Genomic DNA, 21388 nt, shown 5'->3' on the forward strand with positions numbered 1-21388 from the left:
TGCTTCTTCTTTCTGCCCACTCTGCCCATGGCTGAGTTAGTGTCTTGCAAGGATGATTCTACCCTGGGATCTGTCCCGGCTGAGACTAAACTGAGTCTCACTGGTAGTTTTATTTTTCTCTCTCTCTCTCTTTCCTTTTTTTGGTTTTTCTTCAGGTGAGCGCAGATTTTAGCTGGGATTGGAAACTCAAATGTGAGTGCTGCTCTTGAAATAAGACTAGAAGGGTGCTTCCTCCCTAGAAACACAGAGAGTATGTGCCTGAACTAAGTACAGCTAAACAAAGAGGAGCCACAGGTCTCCCCAGTGGGCAGAGCACCCCAAAGTACCCCAAGGCATGCAGGAATGAAGCCCACTGAAATTGGATCGCTAGACTTCTGGGTGTCTCCCATTAGAGTGAAAGGTAGCAGAATGTGGGGCTACTGTAATAAAATGGCTTCTGAGACAGGGAATGTACAGGCCTGCTCAAGTGTAATCTCCCACTGGAGCCTATGATGCTTTATGTGCAGCCAAGGCTAGCCTCTGAGGAAAAAGAAGAAAGCTGCACAAGTAAACTTGAGTCTTATAAATAATAGTAATAATAATAATAATAATAATAATAATAATAATAATAATAATAATGGCTAGAGAAGTAGCTGAGTCAATAAGGCCCTTGAGTTTATGCGTGAGGACATGAGTTCAATCCCCAGAACCCTTGTGGAAAAGTACACTTACCACCCCAGTGCTATGGAGGCAGAGCTGTAGAGATCCTCAGGCATGTTCACCAGCCAGACTATCCTAACTGGTGAGCCAGTGAGAGGTCTTGTCTTCAAAACAAGATGGATGGCTCCTGATAAGTGACCATTGGCACCAACCTGCAACGCATGCACACGGTCACAGACATACTCAAATACACGAACACAGTTATACATGTGCACACACAAAGAATGCTTATGTATGTGTATTAAATGTATTTCTCTCCATATATATTGTGGATCTGCCTGTCTGTAGGTTAAGAGACAGGTTTCTTTATGTGATTATGGCTTGCCCAGGCTAGACTTGAATGTACTAATTCTCCTGTCTTAGTCACCCTAGTGCTGTGCCTGGCACTCCCTGAGAATATATCATCCGGACAACCAAGCCTCTTTTATTTGGGAGAACATGGGTCAACACACTTAGAAAAGTTCAGGGCTTACTACTCATTGTGAGAACTAGTTCTTGTGGGTCAATATTTACATACCCGCATACACACCCTCACCCCCTGCTTTGAACTTCAGGCTGCAGTTGTGTGCTCAGATCCAGGGTGGACTGGCAGCCGTAGTTCTTTTTCTGGGTTATTTAGAGAACTGTTCACAACTGCCCTGTTTTCCTCTCCTGGTGATGGGAGGAGCTACCAGTATCTAAAGATGATTTAAAACCTTCTTCCTATCTCTTTCCACATTTTAAAAAATTACCTAGCGCATGAGAGATTGTCTTCTGCAAGATTTTGTTCATGGGGAATCCACCAGTTTCCGGAACCCTGTATCCTAACAGTTACAGGCAGGCTTTAATATCCAGCTTTGCAAAGCCAGGCTCCTGTCAGATTGTAAAGTGAGCTGATCCCCAGCTCTTATTAAGAAAAAAGATGTATGGGCCACTTGTTTATTATATTTTCATTTGAAGTTACTTGTGCTCCGGCTTTTCATAAGACATTCTATTTATGTTTATTCTGGAATATTCTGGTCCCACAGATAGCTTTCTGTTAAAACCAAACAAAACTGAACTGCTGTTTAATGAACACGCCTGCTTTCTTTGTAAGGTGTGAAGTATTCATAGTAGCTTTTCATAGTGGGTTTTCATGACATCATGGGAAATGCCTCCCACTTGACCATTTATGATGCGGGAGTTGTCAGAGTTTCCTTGATAAAATGTTTGTGGCTTTAAGAGGTTTATGGATCAGCTGTAAATATTTTCTCTGGCTTTATGAGATCTCTCCTCATAAACATCGCATGTGTTTACTGATTGCTCATTGAACGTGCCTTTAGAGAATCAACTGTTTGGGCACACAGGCCTGAGGAGGGGTTGCATGTGGCAGATTTTAACCCACTGTGTCATTGAGTAAGCCTAAGTTTTGTATACAGCTTTATTGTTCCAACAGCGTGGCTAGAGTTACCAGTGTTGGACATACAATTTTTGTGTTATTTAATCTCATTCTGGGTCTGGCATGTGGCTTATTTTTATGACGTGTTTCTGTAGTAGGCTAGAATGACTTGTTTGCTTCAGTGCCTTAGGAGGTCCAAGTCTCGTATCTTCCTAGCTGAGACTGGAGTTCAGGACCTAGCCCCTGTTTTTTAAAGCATAGCTGTGTGCTCTTGGGTTTTTGGTTTTTAAGCATCTTTATTGGCATGCACTCAAGAAGCAGCTGTAACAAACCTCCACATGGAAGGCAACATTTAAGGTCACACCTTCCACGAGCTTCTTTTAGCTGGGTCTAGTGGCACAAGAATATGGCACCACAGCTTCTTGGGATGCTGAAGCAGGAGGATCACACATTTGAGGTCTGTTTGGGTTAAACGGCCAGTTAGTGAGAACTTGTCTTAAAAGGTAATATTAAAGCCGGGCAGTGGTGGCACATGCCTTTAATCCCAGCTCTTGGGAGGCAGAGGCAGGCAGATTTCTGAGTTGGAGGCCAGCCTGGTCTACAGAGTGAGTTCCAGGGCAGCCAGGGCTACGCAGAGAAACCCTGTCTCGAAAAACAAAAAACAAAAACAAAAACAAAAACAAAAGATATTAACATTTTCTGATTATAAAATAAAATACCATTTTCTACTCATCTCTTAGACTACGTAGAGGATAACAAGGCAATTACTTTTCTTTCCCTTAATTGAAAAGTCACCAGGAGAAGAAAGGGGGGTAGCCTTTCATTTTGGAAGCCTCCTGTTCTTAATCCCTCCGGCCCACCTGAGAGCATATTGCCCATCATGCCCGGAGATGGCATTTCCTCTCAGCCAGTGGAGTCAGCTCTTGCTTGTGAAAGATGTATGAGTTGAAGGTTGACATCCTTTTTTTTTTTTTTTGGTTTTTCCAGACAGGGTTTCTCTGTGTAGTCCTGGCTGTCCTGGAACTCACTCTGTAGACAAGGCTGGCCTCGAACTCAGAAATCCGCCTGCCTCTGCCTCCCAAGTGCTGGGATTAAAGGCGTGCGACACCACTGCCTGGTTCCTTTGGACATTTTTGTGAGACAAGTGAAACATTCCTTCTCACTGTGTGTGCAGTGCTTTCTGCAGTGTCTTCTGGCAAGCCCTGAGGATGGGTTAAAATCACACGCAGACACATTAGTTACCTTTGCTGCTAGACAGAAACAACATAAGGAATGGAAGTTTTACTTCTGCCTCACAGCCTGACTGTCGGATTGGTCATGGTGACTTGCACTTGAGGTGTCTGGTCACATTGTACCCTCAGTCAGGAAGCAGAGAGATGGGCATGCTGGCCCTCTATTTCCCTTTCTCCTTTTTACTTAGGACAAGACCCCAGTTCATGAAGGGTGCCATCCAAATTTAGAGTGAGGTGTCCCTCTTAAGTAAGCCCAATCTAGAATGGCTTTCACAGACCCTCAGGGGTTTGCCTCCTGATTGATGCCAGCTGCCACAAGAGCCAACACCAATAGTAACTATTACAGCTGCTTAGCTCTAATCATTGAAGTTATAACACCAAGTTTATGTGGTCTTTATCTTAAAGTGTATTATTTGATGCTTCTCATTATATAATGTTTTGGCAACTGACTATCAAATCCCAGGTGTGCAGAACTATGTAAATTTACAATACTTCTCTCTCTCTCCTCTCTCTCTCTCTCTCTCTCTCTCTCACACACACACACACACACTCTTTCTCTCTCTCTTTTTCTTTCTCTCACTCCTTTTTCCTCCCTCCCTTTCTTCCTTTCTCTCTCTCTCACTCACTCTTTCTCTCTCTCTCTCTCTTTCTTTCTTTCTTTCTTATATAAATCAGAAAACAACTTGTGGGATTCTGTTCTTTTATCTTGTGGATTCTAAGGATTGAACTTTGGCCTCCATCTTTGCAGCAAACCTCTTTGTATGCTAAGCTGTCTTGTCTGCCTCAAAGCAGAGTTAACTATCTCTCGGGACATTGTCTACACTTGGTTGTTTGTGTCCTTTCCCTTGAGATTTGGGAAGCACATAATCTGTCAGCTTCTGTCGGTGTGAGAGGCTCTGAGAACTCTTTTATGGCAGGAGACAGGGCTCTGCATGGGGCAGACATGTCGCCAGGGATCACATTAGGGGTGTCTGGCAGCTGGCATGTTCTGTCACTAACTTGCAGGGAGACCTCAGTTTATTCAAGTGGTCTTTCTCCAATTCTCCTTACATTGTATGTGCATGAATGTTTGTGTGAGAATGTGTGTGTGTGAGAGAGTATATGTGTGTATGTGTGTGCATGTGTGTGTATGCATGTATCTGCCTGTTATTGTGTTCATGTGAATGGTGGATCCCTTGGAGCTGGAATTATAGGTTGTTGCTGGGAAGTAAACTCAGGCGTTGGAGAGAGCAGCAAATGATCGTGACTACCGAGCCCTCTTTCCAGTCCAATGTATGTTTCTTAAAATGTTACTGAAGTCACTGTTTTATGAAAATCTGTCAGTTTTCAGTCCCCAGCCTCAGTGCATAGGTAGATCATTGCCTCTACATACATATCTTGGACCACGCTTTGGGCTGGAAAACTCCCTTTGCACTTCTTCCAGCCTTCCCACACTGTGATGTCTCCCATGGCTAATGTAAGGCTAATCCATAAATATCAGTTATTAGCCTTAAGACAACTCTTAACTCATTTGACTCAAAACACAAATACTGCTTTTAATTTTGACAAGGCATCAAAGCATTGTTTCTTCTTGTCTCCTTGTTTCTTTTCTTTGTTCTCTGTCCCTCTGTATGCCTGACATCAATGGTAGGTATCTTCCTTAACCAATGAGTTTCCCTTTTCTTTGTTCTCTGTCCCTCTGTATGCCTGACATCAATGGTAGGTATCTTCCTTAACCAATGAGTTTCCCTTTTCTTTGTTCTCTGTCTCTCTGTATGCCTGACATCAATGGTAGGTATCTTCCTTAACCAATGAGTCTCCCTTTTTTTGACAGACTCTTTCATTGAATCCTTACACACACACACACACACACACACACACACACACACCCCATCAAGACTTTTTTTTAATTTTTATTTTTATTTATTTTATGTGTATGAGTACACTTTAGCTGTACAGATGGCCGTGAGCCATCATGTGTGTGGCTGCTGGGAATTGAACTCAGGACCTCTGCCAGCCCTGCTTGTTCCAGCCTCCTCGCTCCATCCCGCTTGCTCCAGCATAATTCACTGTAGCTGTTTTCAGAGGCACCAGAAAAGGGCGTCAGATCTCATTACGGGTGGTTGTGAGCCACCATGTGGTTGCTGGGATCCGAACTCAGGACCTTTGGAAGAGCAGTCAGTGCTCTTACCCGCTGAGCCATCTCGCCAGCCCCAAGACTTTTTTTTTTTTTTAAAGATTTATTTATTGTTATATGTAAGTACACTGTATCTGTCTTCAGACAGCACCAGAAGAGGGCGTCAGATCTCATTATGGGTGGTTGTGAGCCACCATGTGGTTGCTGGGATTTGAACTCAGGACCTTCGGAAGAGCAGTCAGTGCTCTTACCCACTGAGCCATCTCGCCAGCCTCTCCATCAAGACTTTTTATGTGCTTTCTGGATATCTGAACTCAGGTCCTCGTACTTGAACAGCAAGCAATTTACCAAAGGAACTATCTCTCCAGTTTCCCTTCTCCTTTTTTTAATTCGGTATTTCTTCAGCAGCAAGCTGAGGTTCTTCCAAGAGTTCAGCCGTATCCTCGGAAGCCACTGAGTTGGCTTGTGTCTCCTGCAGTCGCCTAGTTTTGATATTCTTTCTTTGTTGTTTTTTTTTCCACAGAGGAGGATAGCAGCCTGGAGGAAAATGACTTCAGCTGGGGAGACTATTTGGAAGAGACAGGTACCCGAGCGGTGCCACACGTGTCCTTCAGACATGTATGTTGAGCAGTTTGTCCCTTCTGGTCTGTGGGAGGGAGGGAAAGGGATCTCTTGGGTGAAACCCCAGAACCTGCCAGTAGAGAAGAGTGAAAAGAGAAGTGAAACTCAGCTAAGATTTTGTAGGAAGAAGACAAGACAGGGCAGGGTGGGGGAAATTTGGTTTTCACCAATAGCAGCCGGTGAAACAGAACACAGCTTGATTCTAATAAAAAGCCAATGAGTTAGGCAAGATGTTACATTCATTCTTCTTAGTAGGTGTAATGACTGTATTTTTTATAATGAGATGATATTTGGGGCTGGGGACTCTGCTCAGTGACAAGAATGCTTTCCGAGCATGCGTGAAACCCTGGGTTTGATCTCCAGCATTGGCTAAAACTGGATGTTGTGCATCTGTATAATTCCAGCACAGGGAAGGTAGAAGCAGGAGGATTAGCAGTTTAATCTCAGGCTTTATAGAGACCTTAAGGCTAGCCTGAGTTACAGGAGTTTTTTTTTTTGTTTTTTTTTTTTAAAGTTTCTGTAATTTTGAAAAGTCACATTAGAGTTTTGTAGGTTTTAGAGGAGAGATAAACCAAGTTAGAGGAATCACGATAGAGAGCCTGGAAATGTAGGCCTCCCAAAGTTCATTCTCCTTCATAATACCTGTCCGCATTATTCAGCTAGCATGTGTGCCTGGTGACAAAGCCCAGGAGAAAGGAGCGAGGAGTTTTCTTAGTCGTGAGCTCTTGGTTGGAAGAGATGATGCTTCCCAAACTAAGCTTTTACGCATAACTATTGTTTTAGTAAATAAAAGTTTACTTCTCTGAGACTTGTTTTTCCGCTGGGCTATCCCAGTAGCAACTCGACCTCCTCAAGATTCTTTTTCATTCTTCAGCTGAAGTAAGACATTAATGTCGACTTGAACGGGACATGTCTCTTCGGAAGGGCATTTAAGACCTTCTTGAATTTGTAAGGGTGCACCCTCCCTTCCTTCTCTGTAACCCTCAGGCTGTAGTTTATTCTGACCGTGTTTGTGCCACGTAGTGAAAGCAGAGGCTCCGTTTTAAAGCGCACCACAGGTGACACATCTCTGGCTTATACAGTGAGGACCATGGTCCCACAGGAGCTTAGGGAAGTCTGGGAAGGGAAGGCTGACAGCTTCCCCCTTCTCGTCTGGACAGTGAGGTCATGCCTTTGGTAAGGGGTCACCTCCAGAATTCTTTGACTGGTCACTTCTCACACCTCTTTTTCAGCTGAAGTAGACGTCACCAAATGGCGAAGGCTTTGGTGAACAGGTGGTTGTCTTTCAGGACCTCTGTATTCCTGAAGGAGGATGCAGGCGTCCAGCCTTGCAGATGTAGACTGTTTCCAGGCCTGTGAAAAAGATTTCCAGAAAAAGTAGCCATTTCACAGATAACTAATTCATGATCCCCTTGCTTTCTTTGAGGGTCCCCTTATGGTAGACCTCACATCCAATGGGGATGCTGCTTTTGTTATTTTTAATTTTTGTCCTGGCAGTAGCTGCTGGCACGCTGAACAGTTTAGCTATATACATGGAAGAGTATGTAGCTTTAATTGAGAAATGCTCTTCGTTAAACTCAAGATCTTGGGAGTCTTTATTCAAAAATACTAGCTTTTACATTATCACCACCACCACCACCACCACCACCACCATCATCATCATCATCACCATCATCATCATTTAAACACAGGGTTTAGTGTAGCCTAGGCTAGTCTCAAACTGTATAGCCAAGGATGACCTTGACTTGATTCTTCTCTACCTGCCTCTTTTTTTTTTTTTAATGATTCAGTGCTTGAGGATCAAGCCTTAAGACTCCCTATAGCACCCTACCAACTGAGTGACATTTTCAGCCTTTATTGCCTTTTTTGGTGTTTTGAGACAAGATCTAGTTGTGTCTCCCAGATTGATGTAACTATGTAGGATTTCTGTGTTGGCCTATAGGGTACTGGGGTTACAGGTGTGCAACCGCATTCTTGCTCACTCATGTTTTTATATTATTAGTTTCAAACTGTTGAATTTAATGGGTGAAATAGAATTTCTTATTGAGTTCATTTTATCTTTCGAGTGTGGCTTCCCGAGTATTTAGCCTCTCCTTAGAGGCTCATGGTGGATATGCCTCTTTTAAGGCAGCAGGGGTTATGTTTGAAAGTGCTGTATGCTTAAGTAGCTCTCTTAAAAATCTTTCAAGGCTCGTGACTAGTCTGATTATGGTTTTCCTGTGTTTCTGGTGTCTCAAGGTGGAGATCAGCATTCGGAGTAACTTCCAGCCAGGAATGAAGTTGGAGGTGGCCAATAAGAACAATCCAGACACTTACTGGGTGGCCACGATCATCACCACTTGTGGACAGCTGCTGCTCCTGCGATACTGTGGTTATGGGGAGGACCGAAGGGCTGACTTCTGGTGTGATGTGATCATAGCAGATCTGCACCCTGTGGGGTGGTGTACTCAGAACAACAAGGTGTTGAGACCCCCGGATGGTGAGCTCGCATGTCAAAGGCTTTGATATCCAGGAAATTGTTCTTCATGATGCCTGATCTTTGCAGTGGGGAAAGAAGGACCCTTCTATAAAACCCTGAGTGGGTTTAGTGCAAAGGTTTCTTAGCTCTTTAAAACCTTCAGGGCTTAGTTATCTAGAGGATGCTGTGTGCTGGGTGGTGGGTGGTGGGTGGTGGGTGGAGTTTTGTTTATCAAGAATGGTATTGATCTTCAGGTAGTTTGGTTAAACAGGAGGAAAGAGTGTTCAAGGCCACTTTGATGTTGTCTTTGGATGGTAGGAGAGGAAGGTAAGCCGATGGTAAGGAGGGAGAGGAGAGAGAGATTGGAGACAGGAGAGAGAGATTGGAGAGAGGAGAGTTTCCTCTTTTGGGATTAGATGTGTTGCTTTTACTCTTCAGTCATTTTTAGAGAATTGACATTTTAAACAGGCTTCTTTTTTTAAGTTAATTTGTTTTTAATTATGTATATGTGTGTGCTGCTGTGTATAGCTGAGTACACGTGAGCCCCAGGAGCCCAGAAGAGGTCATTGGATTTGGAGTTACAGGTGCTTGGGTTCTGAGTCATCTGACATGGGTGCTGGGAACTGAACTTACGTCCTTTACTATAGCAGCACTCGCCCCTAACCGCAGAGCCTCTTCTCTAGCCCTCCTACACAGGTTTCTTTTCTAAGTTTGCTTGTTTGCTTTCTTTTCTCTTCCTCTTCCTTGCTTATGACAAGGTCTTGTGTAGAGCAGACTGAAGTCTTTGAAGTTCTCATCCTCCTGCCTCTATTTTCGAAGTGCTGGGACTCCAAACATTTGCCACCACACCCCCTATACGCAGGTTTCTGGCATGCTCCAGCAAACACTACCAGCTAAGCCCATCCCTAACCCTGCACTTAGTTTTTGCTCTCTCTTGCTGTGGGCATACTAGGGTTATGAAACTAGGAGAAAGCCGAACCAATGAGAATTGACATCACTTAAAGCAGTGGTCTAAACTCGTATAGACATGAGATCAATTTAGTTGCCGCAAAACAATGATTCCTTATTGGGGGTAGTCTCCCCTCTAGACATCTGGCAGTGTCTGCAAGGACTTTTGTGCCTCATGGGAGAGAGATGCTACCAAACACTTAGAAAGACCAAACCAGAGGCACCCCTGGACTTCTTCCAGGGCACATGGCATCTTCACAATTAAGTGGTACCAGGTTGCCCTTCCTGAGGACTCCTGCTGCGGAAGAAAGCACTGAGAAAGCTCCCAGGGTCCCTTAGAACTGAGTTCAGCTAAGTATGTGACTCTGATCTTAATATATGATTACAGCATCAGTGGTACCTGTCAGCTTTGCTACAGTCTCTAAGGGTATTCCATGGCCTCCATACTCAGCTGGCTGCTCTTCCTTTGGAGTAATCTATTTCATTCTCCCTCTCCCTCTCCCCTCCTCCCCTCCTTCCCTCTTTCCGCCCTCCCTCCCTCTCTCTCTCTCTCTCTCTCTCTCTCTCTCTCTTTCTCTCTCTTTTTCCCTCTGTCTCTCTCTCTCTCCTCACTCTTCTTTTCCCTCTCCCTGTCCTTCTTCCCTTCTCTCTTCCCCTCTGTCCTCTCCCCCTCCTCCTTCTTTTGCTCCTCTCACATGCCTCTTGTATAATATTTCTGGTTGTGGAGAAAGGTCTGTAGCTTTTATTTCCTCCCTTTGTTATACATAATTGATGACTTGCTAAAAAGGGGTCGTAAAATTGGCCTAAGCTCAGGAGTTGCCTTTGTGTGACATTTGTCAGGGTTGAATCCATTGCCTTGGCCTTAGCTGACATCATGACCCCTCATTGTCTCAGAAGAAAGAGAGCTAGGGCATCCTTTTAGATCTTTGTGTCTCTTCTGCCCTGCCTGGATCAACTTGCCTCCTTCCTCCTCCTCTTCTCCCACTGGTCTCTGAGGTCAGAACTAACCTGTGCTCACAAACAAGACTGTTGGGACCTTAGTGGGGCTCACATCAATAGTATCAGTGTGTTTAATGTAATGTAATTTATTAATGAATTAACGTTGCAAGGACGTTGAGAATACTAAGCAAACGCTGTACTACTGAGTTCTGCCTGGAGCCCTGTATAATTTTAAAACATAATTCATGTATTATAAACGTCATCTCTAAGTTCGATGACTTTAATCTCATTCACAGGGTTGTGCAAACAATGTCACTATCAAGGTCTGAGTAGTTTTTTTTAATCACCCCTAAATTGTTCCCCATTCTTCTTACCTTCTATAACTCTCCATCTACTTTTGAAAATTCACATTTAAAAATTGTATTTGTGAGTATGTGTGTGAGTGTGTGCAAGTGCACACGTGCATGTGTGTGTATAGGTCTGTGTGTGAGTGTGTGCAGGTGCACATGTGCATGAGTGCATAGGTCAGAGGACAGCCCAGAGCAGCCTTTCTCTTCTAGGCAGGTCCCAGTTTTAGTAGCAGCCATCTTTACCCACTGGGGCATTTTGCCCAATTCCCCGGCCTGCTGGTTGCCCTTTAAAACAGCTGCTATATTACTCTGTGCACAGAGCTCTGAGGATGTTAGTGCTCTAAGAGCTCCTAGGTGCATTTGAGATGGTCCCATCTGTCCCTGGAGAGACAAGGCACGGTCGGTTCCTCGGCTCCCCTTCCTCACGTGGAAGAAAAATATGGCAGTTGTCAAAGTCTCAGAAACACCATCAGATTTGTCTCCTGAAGACTCTGTGCTATTAAGCAAGACAAAGACACCCTTAAAATGACAAGATGAAAATGAAAAATGAGAAAACCCTAGAAAAAGGGTGACCAGTAATGTGATGGAAAGATGAGAAGTCTTTTCAAACAACAGCAGTGTTGTTAGTGTGAGGGTTTCTTCAGTGCTGTCTTGTAAAGAACTTAAAAAAAAAAATTTACTATGTAATCAATATGACTTGAGAATCTTTACTTCAGAGAACAAAGTCAGGAAATATCAGGTTCATGGGGCAAGAGCTTTTATTGATTTCTGCGGGGAGGGATAATTATTGCTTCATAACCAGAGGCAATGGTTGTTCTACAGGGACCAGGGGAATCTGTGTTTTGAATGGGGATATTTGTTGTATGGTTTTCTTAGTGAGTTAATGCTATAAATACTGCAACTGTGCCCAGATGATCTTTATCTTTGTTGTGGTTGAATTTAAAAGGCATTGAAAAATATGAAGTAGCAACCCGTGACCTTAATGTTTCTGTCTGAGAGGCTCCATGGTGAGGGGAGGCATGTGTGTGTGTGTGTGTGTGTGTCTGTGTGTGTGTGTCTGTGTGTGTGTATGCGTGTGTGAGTGTGTATGTGTGTGAGTGTGTGTATGTGTGTGCATGTGTGTGAGTGTATGTGTATGCGTGTGTATGTGTGTGTGATTGTGTGTATATGTGTGAGTGTGTAGTTTGTAGACCAAAGGACAAGTTTGTCTCTCTTTCCTTAGGTCTATCCATTTTGTTGTTTTTAATCAGAAAGGGTCTCTAATTGGCCTTTAGCTCTCCAGTTAGGCTAGAATGGCTGACCAGGGAGCCCTGAGGATCTGTCTTCCTCTGCTTTACCAGTACTGGGATTACTGGGATTACAAGCTAATGCTGTCAGCCTGGCTTATGTTGTTGAGCTTGCAAAGCAAGAACTTTACTGACCAAGCCATCTCTCCAGCCCAACTGAGGCATCTTACAAATCCCAGGAATCAAAGTGAAGTAAGGGATATGGCCGTCAGAATAGAGATCTACATTCTTGTGAGCATCCTCCATTAACTTATTAGTTCCGTAGATGAGGCCCTCAGACCTCTCCAGCAGTTCCATGTTTGAAATGAGGGCTTCTATAATGTAATCTCAGGGAGTTAACGGCCCCAACCTTCCTGTGTCTGTGATTCCAGTTAAAGGAGAACAGTAGGAAAGTGTAACTGCTTATCTCTCTAGTTTATGCATGAGATGTGGAGTTTCTTTTAGAATTAGGGTGCATGCATGTCAGCCTAGGAATCTATGAAAAGCACAGGAACAAAGTGCCTGTGTCCCTATTGGACAGCGGCGTGTACTCTAGCTTTATTTCTGTTGCTATGATGATGGAATACCCTAAGAAAAGCAACTTAGAAAAGAAAGGGTTTATTTGGCTCACACTTCCCAGCTACAGTCCATTATGTTTGGGAAGTTAAGGCAGTCAAGGGCGGCGAGAGAATTAATGCATCTTTACTTGCTTCCAATACTCCCACATAATCCAGGGTCCTTCAAGTGAACTGGTGCCTCCTGCGTTCGGGGTTGGGTCTCCCTACCTCAATTAACATTAGGGTAGTTTACCAAAGGCATGTTTACAGACCAACCTGATCTAGACAGTTTCTCACTGGAGACTCTTTTAGGTTGTGGCAAGCTAACAGTTAGAAACTAACCACGTCATATTAACTAGGATGGAACATGATTGTAATTGCTTGGGTAGAATGTCCTTCAATCAACAATTAGAGTCTAATTCCCTTTTCAATCTAGATAGCTAACACGGTCCAGTTTCCCACTGAGTGGTCATGGAATAAACATTAACAGCTTGGAAGTCTGTCAGTGGTGGTCACGCCTTTAATCCCAGCACTTGGGAGGCAGAGGCAGGTGGATTTCTGAGTTTGAGGCCAGCCTGGTCTACAGAGTGAGTTCCAGGGCAGCCAGATCTATACAGAGAAACCCTGTCTCGAAAATCCAAAAAAAAAAAAAAACCAGCTTGGAGTACATGGGCTTTTGCCCACATTATGTGAGGGCACATAGATGGGGTCTCCTCCCCTCAGGCTGAGGTGTCTGAGTTCAAGATCTTTGTATTAGCTGAAGTTCTGCCTTTGCAGTCACTTCATCGAAAAAGGAGCAATTTGATTGGTTGGTTGGTTGGTTGATGCAGGGTTTTTATGGGGTGCTAGTGACTGAAGCCAGGCGCTGCACATGCTAATCAAGCTCTGTCCCAAGTGAGCTCCATCCCCACTTTTTATTATTTTAGATGCCAGTTTGGTGGGGCACAGAGACCTAGTTGCAGTACTGTGTTTTCCTGCCTCGATGTTTTAACTCTATCTTTGAATTAATGTAGGCCTTCATAAATATGTTACATGTCAGGGGGAAGGGAAATCTCCACAGCCACATTCCCAGTTCATGGCATTATGGCGTGCTTCCCATCAGTAGTCAGAGAATGCCATTAACAGGGACATGCTCAGAGACAGCTGAGTTCAGCGGCCACTAGTGAGAGAATGCCGTTAACGGGGACAAGCTCAGAGACAGCTGAGTTCAGTGGCCAGTTGGCTGCTCAGAGTGCAGTGCTGCTCCGGGGCTAACCAATGCTAATCTGTCATATTAAAAGTATTACACGACGTACTACATTAAAGCCTCAGTAAGTGCAGCCAGGGATTAGAGCTCCTATTAGCAGGGCAAAATGGAAAGCGTTTTGGCTTAGTAAATCAATAAGGCTTGATTTATTCATAAGTGTGCACCACGCGCGCAAAGGGCAGCTGCCAAATAATTATTGTTTATGGTGATAATGTACGGAAATCATTTAATCCAATGACTGTTTTCATTGTTATGTATTCAGAAGTAGCAGCAATCACCTCTTAATGTCAGGGGCCCGGGAGCTTTGGTGCTCTGATGTTCTGAATGATGCTTATTGAGTTCTTTGAGGGATGCTCCTGTGTGAGATTGCAGGTGAACATTTGTGAAGTTGCAGGACAATAAAAACCCTCGACTTCTAAACGGGCTAGTATTTATGAGTGCTTTTGGCTACTGCAATAAGAGTGTTGGAATTACAGTGCCTAAGGATCCTGCCACTAATTTTTATTTTCGCCATTATTAAAATTTCTGCAATTTGAATTGCAAACGCCCGCAGGCTCCCCAGAATGACTGTATTTACCATTTCCAAGTGGAATCACCATTACCGGAGTTAGTTAATATATATAACTTATTTGAATGAAGGAATGTTTATTCATGAAGTGTGAGGAGAAAGTGTGAAGACCGCCTTATGCTAAGTGGGTAGATCTGCCAAGTTCTCCAGTGGGGGAGGACTCTAGTAGATTGTAACAGAGGAGTTGCTGGTGCGTGGGACACAAGGATTCACCTGTCCACAGCCATTGTTTAACCATGACTGTGAAAAAGAGCAGTTGATGTTTTCTGAGACTATTCATTTTTAGTTTAGTTTTTTTTTTTCTTATTCCATTTGTGTGTCTGTGTGTGCACCGGTGTATAGTGTTTGTTGTGCATATGTGTGGGCACAAATATATGTATGCGTTTTGTGCCTGTTCAGGTGGAGGCCTGACGGTGATATTGGGAATCACCCTCCACCACATTTCTGCCTTCTTCAATGAGACTGACTCCCTTGCTCAAACCCAGAGCTTTCTAATGTGGCTCCTGTGTGGGAATTGCCTGTCTCTGCACTCTGAGGCCGGAGCGAACAGGCCAGGTTGCTGTGAACACATGATGTTTACTTAGGTTCTGGAAATCCGAACCTAAGAATGCTAGGAAGCGTTTAATCACTGAGCCATTTCCCTAGCCAGAGAACATTCATTTTAAGAACTTCAAGTTTCAAAATGAAATTTTCGTAAGATTAGTGGGACTTAGCCACTCTTTTTTGGAGATCTTGTTTATTAACAAAACTTAGTGATAAATTGTGGTCTCAAGCCCACAGTCCTTTTCCGTCAGCCTCCCGAGTGCTGGAATTACGGTCTTTTCCTATCATGCCTGGCTGGGTCAGTCGTTTCTCTTAACACTGGGATTGAGAGAAACAGAGGAGCACTCAGTATTAGAGAATTTGATGTAAAGAGGATAAAGCAATATCAGTTTGGGAGAAGACAGAGTGCATTTTACTCTCATAAATATGAGAGTAAAATGAGTTAACTGGAGTTGTATTTAAAAAAAGAAATCCTTTGGTCACAAGTCAGTTTTCCTAGTGTTTCAATGTTTAGGCTTATACTCTAGCCTAGGCTTGCCTGGACCTCACTCTGTAGATCGGGTTGGCTTTGAAATCATGGCTATCTTCCTGCCTCAGCCTCCTCTAGGTGTTGAGATTACAGTTATGTGCCAACATGCCTGGCTTCAAAGCTAGCTTTTAAGAATGGTGTGTGAAAGAAGGAAATTGTGCAGTCCTTCTGTGTGGGCTCTCAGTAGGCCCTCAAAGTGGTTTGGAAGTCCTTTTGAGAAGGTGTAGAGCCTTGTGTAGACATGTACCATAGTAGTGTAGATCAGAACATAGGTGGCCTGTGAACAATCTTAAGCATATATGTATGTGACACACAAACTCTCTCTGTCTCTCTCCCATCTCTATGTCTCCATCTCTTTGCCTCTGTGTGTTTGTACATCTATCTGTTTTGTTCCAGATAGCATCATTAAAACATAAATCTTTGGGCGGCTCTCTGGAAAAATAGAAAGATACACAGATATTTTCTACAGGGTGGCAGTTACCTTCAGCAGCCACCTCTTTGGATGGCCATCTGTTCCCTGGATCTTCTCCATTGCCTGGCATGTATGCTTACTTAGTCTCTGTGCCTGAGCATCAGGCCTAGAACCAAGAGGATTGCAGATGCCCTCGTGCAGTCTCAATGCATGTGACCTCAGATCTGTCAAACATGAACATCACAGCCATTATTGCCACATACCCTGTTGGACAGGCAATCGAAAGGTTTCTCTCAGCTCGAAAGTTTCCTGCTTAACATGGCATGGTGGCACATACCTGAAATCCTAACACTTAGGAAGGTGGTGGAGGCAGGAAGACCAGGAGTTCAAGGACAGCCTTGGCTAAGTCTTGGCCAGTCTGAGATCAGCCTGGGCTACATGAGAACTTGTCTCCAAATGAAAAGGTCTCAGAAATCCGAATTCAGAGTATAGTGAGTGAGATGTATGGAAGGACTCCGATATAAACAAGAGCTTATGGAAGGAAAAACAACAGAGACTGAAGGAGTGGGGGCAGTTTTGATGGTTCTTAAGCAAAGCAGAAATGCTTATGAGGAAACAATGAATACAGTCTGCTCTCTGTGGATTTCCAATCTGCAGATTCAACCAACCACACAGATCGAAAATATTAAAACAAAAATGTGCATGAGCATCTGAGCAGGTACAGACGTTTGTTACTGTCCTCTAGTCAGAATGCTGCAGCATCTACTTACATCATCTTGGCTCATTATATTGCATCATAGGCGATGTAGAGATGCGTAAAGTGCATATGTAGGCTGTTGGTAAATTCCACATGATTTTACATAAGGACTGAGCACCCATGGATTCATATAGTCTCAGATTCAATATTCTTTGTGCACCAAGGGACTTCTGTGGTTTTTGATAACAGTCCAGTGTGTCTAAATCTCATGACTCCCCCCACCCCCCGCCTCAGCCTTCTGAGTGTTGGAGGCATGGGTCACTATGCCCAGCTAATCTTTCCTTTTATGTTTGGTGTGTATATTGTCTCTTGACAGTTTCTGTGTACCATCTTTCCCTTCATCGTTGCCTGGCACAGTGAAAAATCAATCAAGAACTTTATATTTGTAATATAGTTCTCAATTAAAGGCAGAAAAAATATATATAGTGTGCAGGCATCACCTGCATATGTATGCTCACAATGTGGAGGCCAGAGGTCAACTTTAAATCATTTTTCCCCCCAAGAAAGGGTTTCTCTGTGTAGCCCTGGCTGTCCTGGAACTCACTCTGTAGATCAGGCTGGCCTCGAACTCAGAAATCCACCTGCCTCTGCCTCCCAAGTGCTGGGATTAAAGGTGTGTGCCACCGCTGTCCGTCAACTTTAAGTAATTTTTCAGCCAAAGGCAACCTTGGTTTTTGAGACAGGGTCTCTCACTGGCCTGAGGCTATTTGATTTTGCCTAGGCTGGCTGGTCAGTGAGCCCGGGAATCTGCCTGCCTTTCTCCCTAGTGCTGGGATTTTATGAGATTATAGGTGCTTAGTATTATGCCAAGGTTTTTTATTTAAATTTATTTTCTTCTTCCTTCCTCCCTTCCCTCCTTTCTTCCTTCCTTCCCTCCTTCCTTCCTTCCTTCCTTCCTTCCTTCCTTCCTTCCTCCCTTCCTTTCTTTCTTTTTGGGTTTGGAGTTAATGAAGTCAAGCCCTTGTGTTTGTACAATGGATACTTTGCTAATTGATACATCTCCTCAGTTTTCCAAAGCAGAATATTCTCAACTGCATGCCTACCTATCACAGTTCAAAATATTTAATCCCATCCTTAGAAGAGCCATGCAAATTGGCTGCTGGCATTTTTGTTTTAAATTTTGACAGGAATGTGGCGGATCCCACGTCAGGTAACTTGCAGTATAGATATAAGCCAACGATGATTGTTCCCAGTCTTGAAAGCAATGATTTGAAAGTAGTTGGGGGTGGGGTAGTGTCAGTCATTGTTTACTGGGAAAATTCTCTGAGTAAGATTTTGTATGAGAACGGATGAACTTGGAATATTAGGATCACTCGCTCAGAAAAGCCCTTAGGCCTCTCCTTCGTATCCTTAAAAACAGGGCGGGAAGCTCTTTGCCCAGAGTGTTTCCCATCTTGCCTTTTTTGGGAGGCAAATAACCGGAAGAGTTGTGGTCTGGAACTTCTTTGGCGGACGGTAGTCATGAAATTATGTAAAGTGATGTAAATTAGATCAGATGCTATTTGAGTTTTCCCTCCTTGCAGGAAAACTGAAAGCACAAAGCTAGGAGCAGATTTTCTTTTTCATGTGAGTCATAAATGCATTTATTTTCTCCAGCTTCCCAATTGAGCGACATATGCATGCAAGCAGAGCGTGCGTGTGGTTGTGTGTGGGCTACCAGTGTGAGTTCATTCCATGGCCTTGATTGCCAGAGGCTCCGTCTAATTTGCCCAGTGCCTCCCTCTGCTTCTCTCCCCTCATCCAGAGATCCTGTCCTTATCCTGCTCAGATGACGTGACCTCATGCATGTCCCCAGAGGGCACAGCTCCCATCTGGCCCCAGTTCCTGCTCTTCATAGATCTTCTGATGTCCTATATGCACTTGAGGTTCATTCTGTGTGGTGAATCTCATATCACCTGTGACAGACAAATCCTGCGGACTCACCTTGTTTGCTGGGACATCTGATGGTTTTCTTCTTGTCCCCATTTTGTTTCTGCTCTGAGCCTGGAATCTGTAACTCAACTGACCCTCTCTGTTACGTTGCTGGCCTTTCAATTAATCCATTGGACTGGTGAGCTGTGCCCAGTGCTGTAGGGTCTTTTGGCCTTGAGAACATACATACACCTCTAGTACTTCTTATTAAAGCTCCTTCATAGATCAGTGTTCTGGGGCTGTACCTTCATTGCATGGCCACGTTCCATTCTGTGGCCATTCCTCCACTCCAGCTATGCCTCTGTTCTGAGGTCAGATCTCCAGTCATGGCAATGCCTCTGCTCTGACTATCTGCACCTCAGCCCTCCAGTCCTGCAGACCATCTAGATGAGAGTTTGCCTTCTCACCCAGCTGCAAGGGAAGACTTGGTTTGCACATAGCCTCCGAGCCTTGACTTACCTTAAAGCTGAATACAGCTTTCCATTCAGTTCAGTTCTTGAGCCCTAAGATAGTGTAATTTCAAAGATGAATTTAATGTTGTGTTAGGATATGAGAGAGAGGGGGGGGGGAGAGAGAGAGAATGGAGAAAGATAGAGAAAGGGGAAGAGAGATAATAGGATATGAACACACACATATGGAGGAATAAAACAGCTAATTGTTTGGAATAAAGATGCAATTGTCCATGAAGTAACTATGTATTTTGTTACTAATTGAACGTTGCTGGCCTATCAGTACAATATCTGGACTTGGCTCATAATTACATTTAGCCAAGCTTGACACTTTGCCAACTTTATGTGTTATAGGTTCTATAGCTTATATTCTCCCTCTCTCTGCTCCTCCCTCCCTCTCTCTCTTATTTCTGAGGTGTTAAGTGTAATGTGGTATGTGTAATGTGTATTAAGTGTGCATGCCCCTCCCCTGCCTCTCCCTTCTTGGTTCTTTGCTAACACAGAGCTCTTGCAGTGGTGGGTAGAAGAAATTCTCATGGCTACTAGTAGCTCTTTGGGGTTCCCTTTAGTGCTGGGGTCACGTACATGGTAAACATGGGTTTTACCACCAGGTGATACCCTCCAGTTGATTAATAGACTATATTACTATTGCCATGGAAGCCAAAATATTTTTTTTAACCAATCTATGGGCAGTGGTTTTTTGAGGGCTTGAGTTTTCTGTTGCTGAGACCATGTGGTACAGGGATTACTAAGCATATTAATTCAAGCATATTTGTAATACGATCAAATCTTATGGAATGGCACTCCATCTTCATCTTTACAGTGGGTAATCCACTGGGATAGCATTCTCAGACATTTGAAATTTTAATTTCTTAGGCTCTTTCTTTAAAGTTAGCATACAAAGCAATGGGTACGACTGTGACATTTTCACAATATATTGTTCTAGTCTGTCCCCTCCTTTTGTTTTCTTCTCTGTCACCACCTTCCTGGTCCCTTTTCTGATTTCCGATAGTTTCCCTCTGTTTTCATGTCATGTGATCTCAAGGTCCCTTCTTCCTCTTTCATGATTCCCTGTCTAGTGGATCTAGTTTCGGGGCTGAACCACACACACACACACACACACACACACACATTTATAATAGTAATCACATTTGGTTCTGAGACCTTGTTAATGTTGACACTTGCACACTTGAGAATCAGGGAGGACTAACAAGTCACACTTAGTTGTATCAGAAATAAATGACAACTGTCAACCTGATTGGGAGGACAGATGGGGTGAGTGGATGATCCGTTCAAGCACAGTAAGTGCCTCTTGCCATAGAATCAGATAGCCAGCCTATAGATATGGAGGCTGTGGGCTTATTTGGCCCTGAAGTGAAGCAGAAGAAGTGATTTACATAACTCAATTCTCAGGAAGGTTCTCAGACAATGGCTAATCTCAGGAGTGGGAGGTCTGGTTTAGCAAAAAAGAGGGATGTCAGAACTGTCGCTCTTTAATAGACAAATGCTTTGGGAATTCAGATGTGTGATAGAACTTTCCTCAGACAATAGACATAGAGGATGCATGTGGTTGTCTAGTTAACCAGTGTGTGCTCTGAGATACATTGAGCTGTGGGGGTCAGCTCATAGTCACTTGCATAGTCATCTAGCAGGCAAGGGGCAGATGCAAGGGAGCGGTTCTGGTTGTTAAAGAAGGCTTACCTGGCAAGGTCGCATCAGGTTGATGCTGCCTCCAGATGGAGAATCCATGGCCCATCCATAGTTTAGTCTAGGCTTTAGGTTGACCAGAACAGACAAGATCCTGGTCATGTGCCGATTGTCCTGCTTGTGTGCTGATTGCTTTTGCATAGCTGTAAGCAAATTCAAGACGGAAACAACTTAAAGGAGATTAATTTTAAAGATTATTTCGGCTCATAGTTACAGCTGGCTCTTTTCATCTGGTGCATTTGTGCAGGGGAGTGTGTGATGGTAAAAGTCTGTTTAACTTATGGCAGCCGAGACAGGAAGGGACTAAGGATTGTATAACCCCAAGAGCCTATCCTCAGTGGCTGACTTCCTCCAGGTAGGCGCCATTTCCTAAAGGTTGTCTTTGCAAGATCCTCAATTTCTGGACCAGTGTATTTAAGTGTATTAAATGTATCTAATACATTAAAATCATGACACTGTAGAGTACATTGCCTATTCAAAACTGTAGGGCCTTTTGGAAGAATCTCAAGCTAGGAGTGTGTGTTCTAGGAAGGGAAACCTATTGGGAAGGTTTCTCCAATGCATCTCCTGGCCTGTCTGAGTAGGTAGAAGTAGATGGTGAGAGTGGGCATGAACATGGAGACCACCCTTGACCCTTCCTGAATGAAACAAGCTTGGTAGAACAGCTCTGTGTCTGCTATGGTGGCTCATTTCAGCTCATTCAGTTGTTGTGAATGACAGCCCT

The 21388-nt window shown here is 43.8% G+C and overlaps 1 protein-coding gene across 3 annotated transcripts in view; it reads left to right on the forward strand.

The window, feature by feature from the left end:
* Sfmbt2 (Scm like with four mbt domains 2) overlaps positions 1-21388 on the forward strand; it is a 229444-nt gene that overhangs the window by 26696 nt on the left and 181360 nt on the right. For all 3 annotated transcript variants that reach the window (XM_031358425.1, XM_031358427.1, XM_031358426.1), the window contains 2 exons: positions 5928-6022; positions 8264-8504. In XM_031358425.1, coding sequence (XP_031214285.1) covers positions 5928-6022; positions 8264-8504 — 336 coding nt within the window. The remainder of the gene's footprint in view (positions 1-5927; positions 6023-8263; positions 8505-21388) is intronic.

The sequence above is a fragment of the Mastomys coucha genome, unplaced genomic scaffold (genome assembly GCF_008632895.1).
Source record: "Mastomys coucha isolate ucsf_1 unplaced genomic scaffold, UCSF_Mcou_1 pScaffold7, whole genome shotgun sequence".
Classification (NCBI taxonomy): Eukaryota; Metazoa; Chordata; class Mammalia; order Rodentia; family Muridae; genus Mastomys; species Mastomys coucha.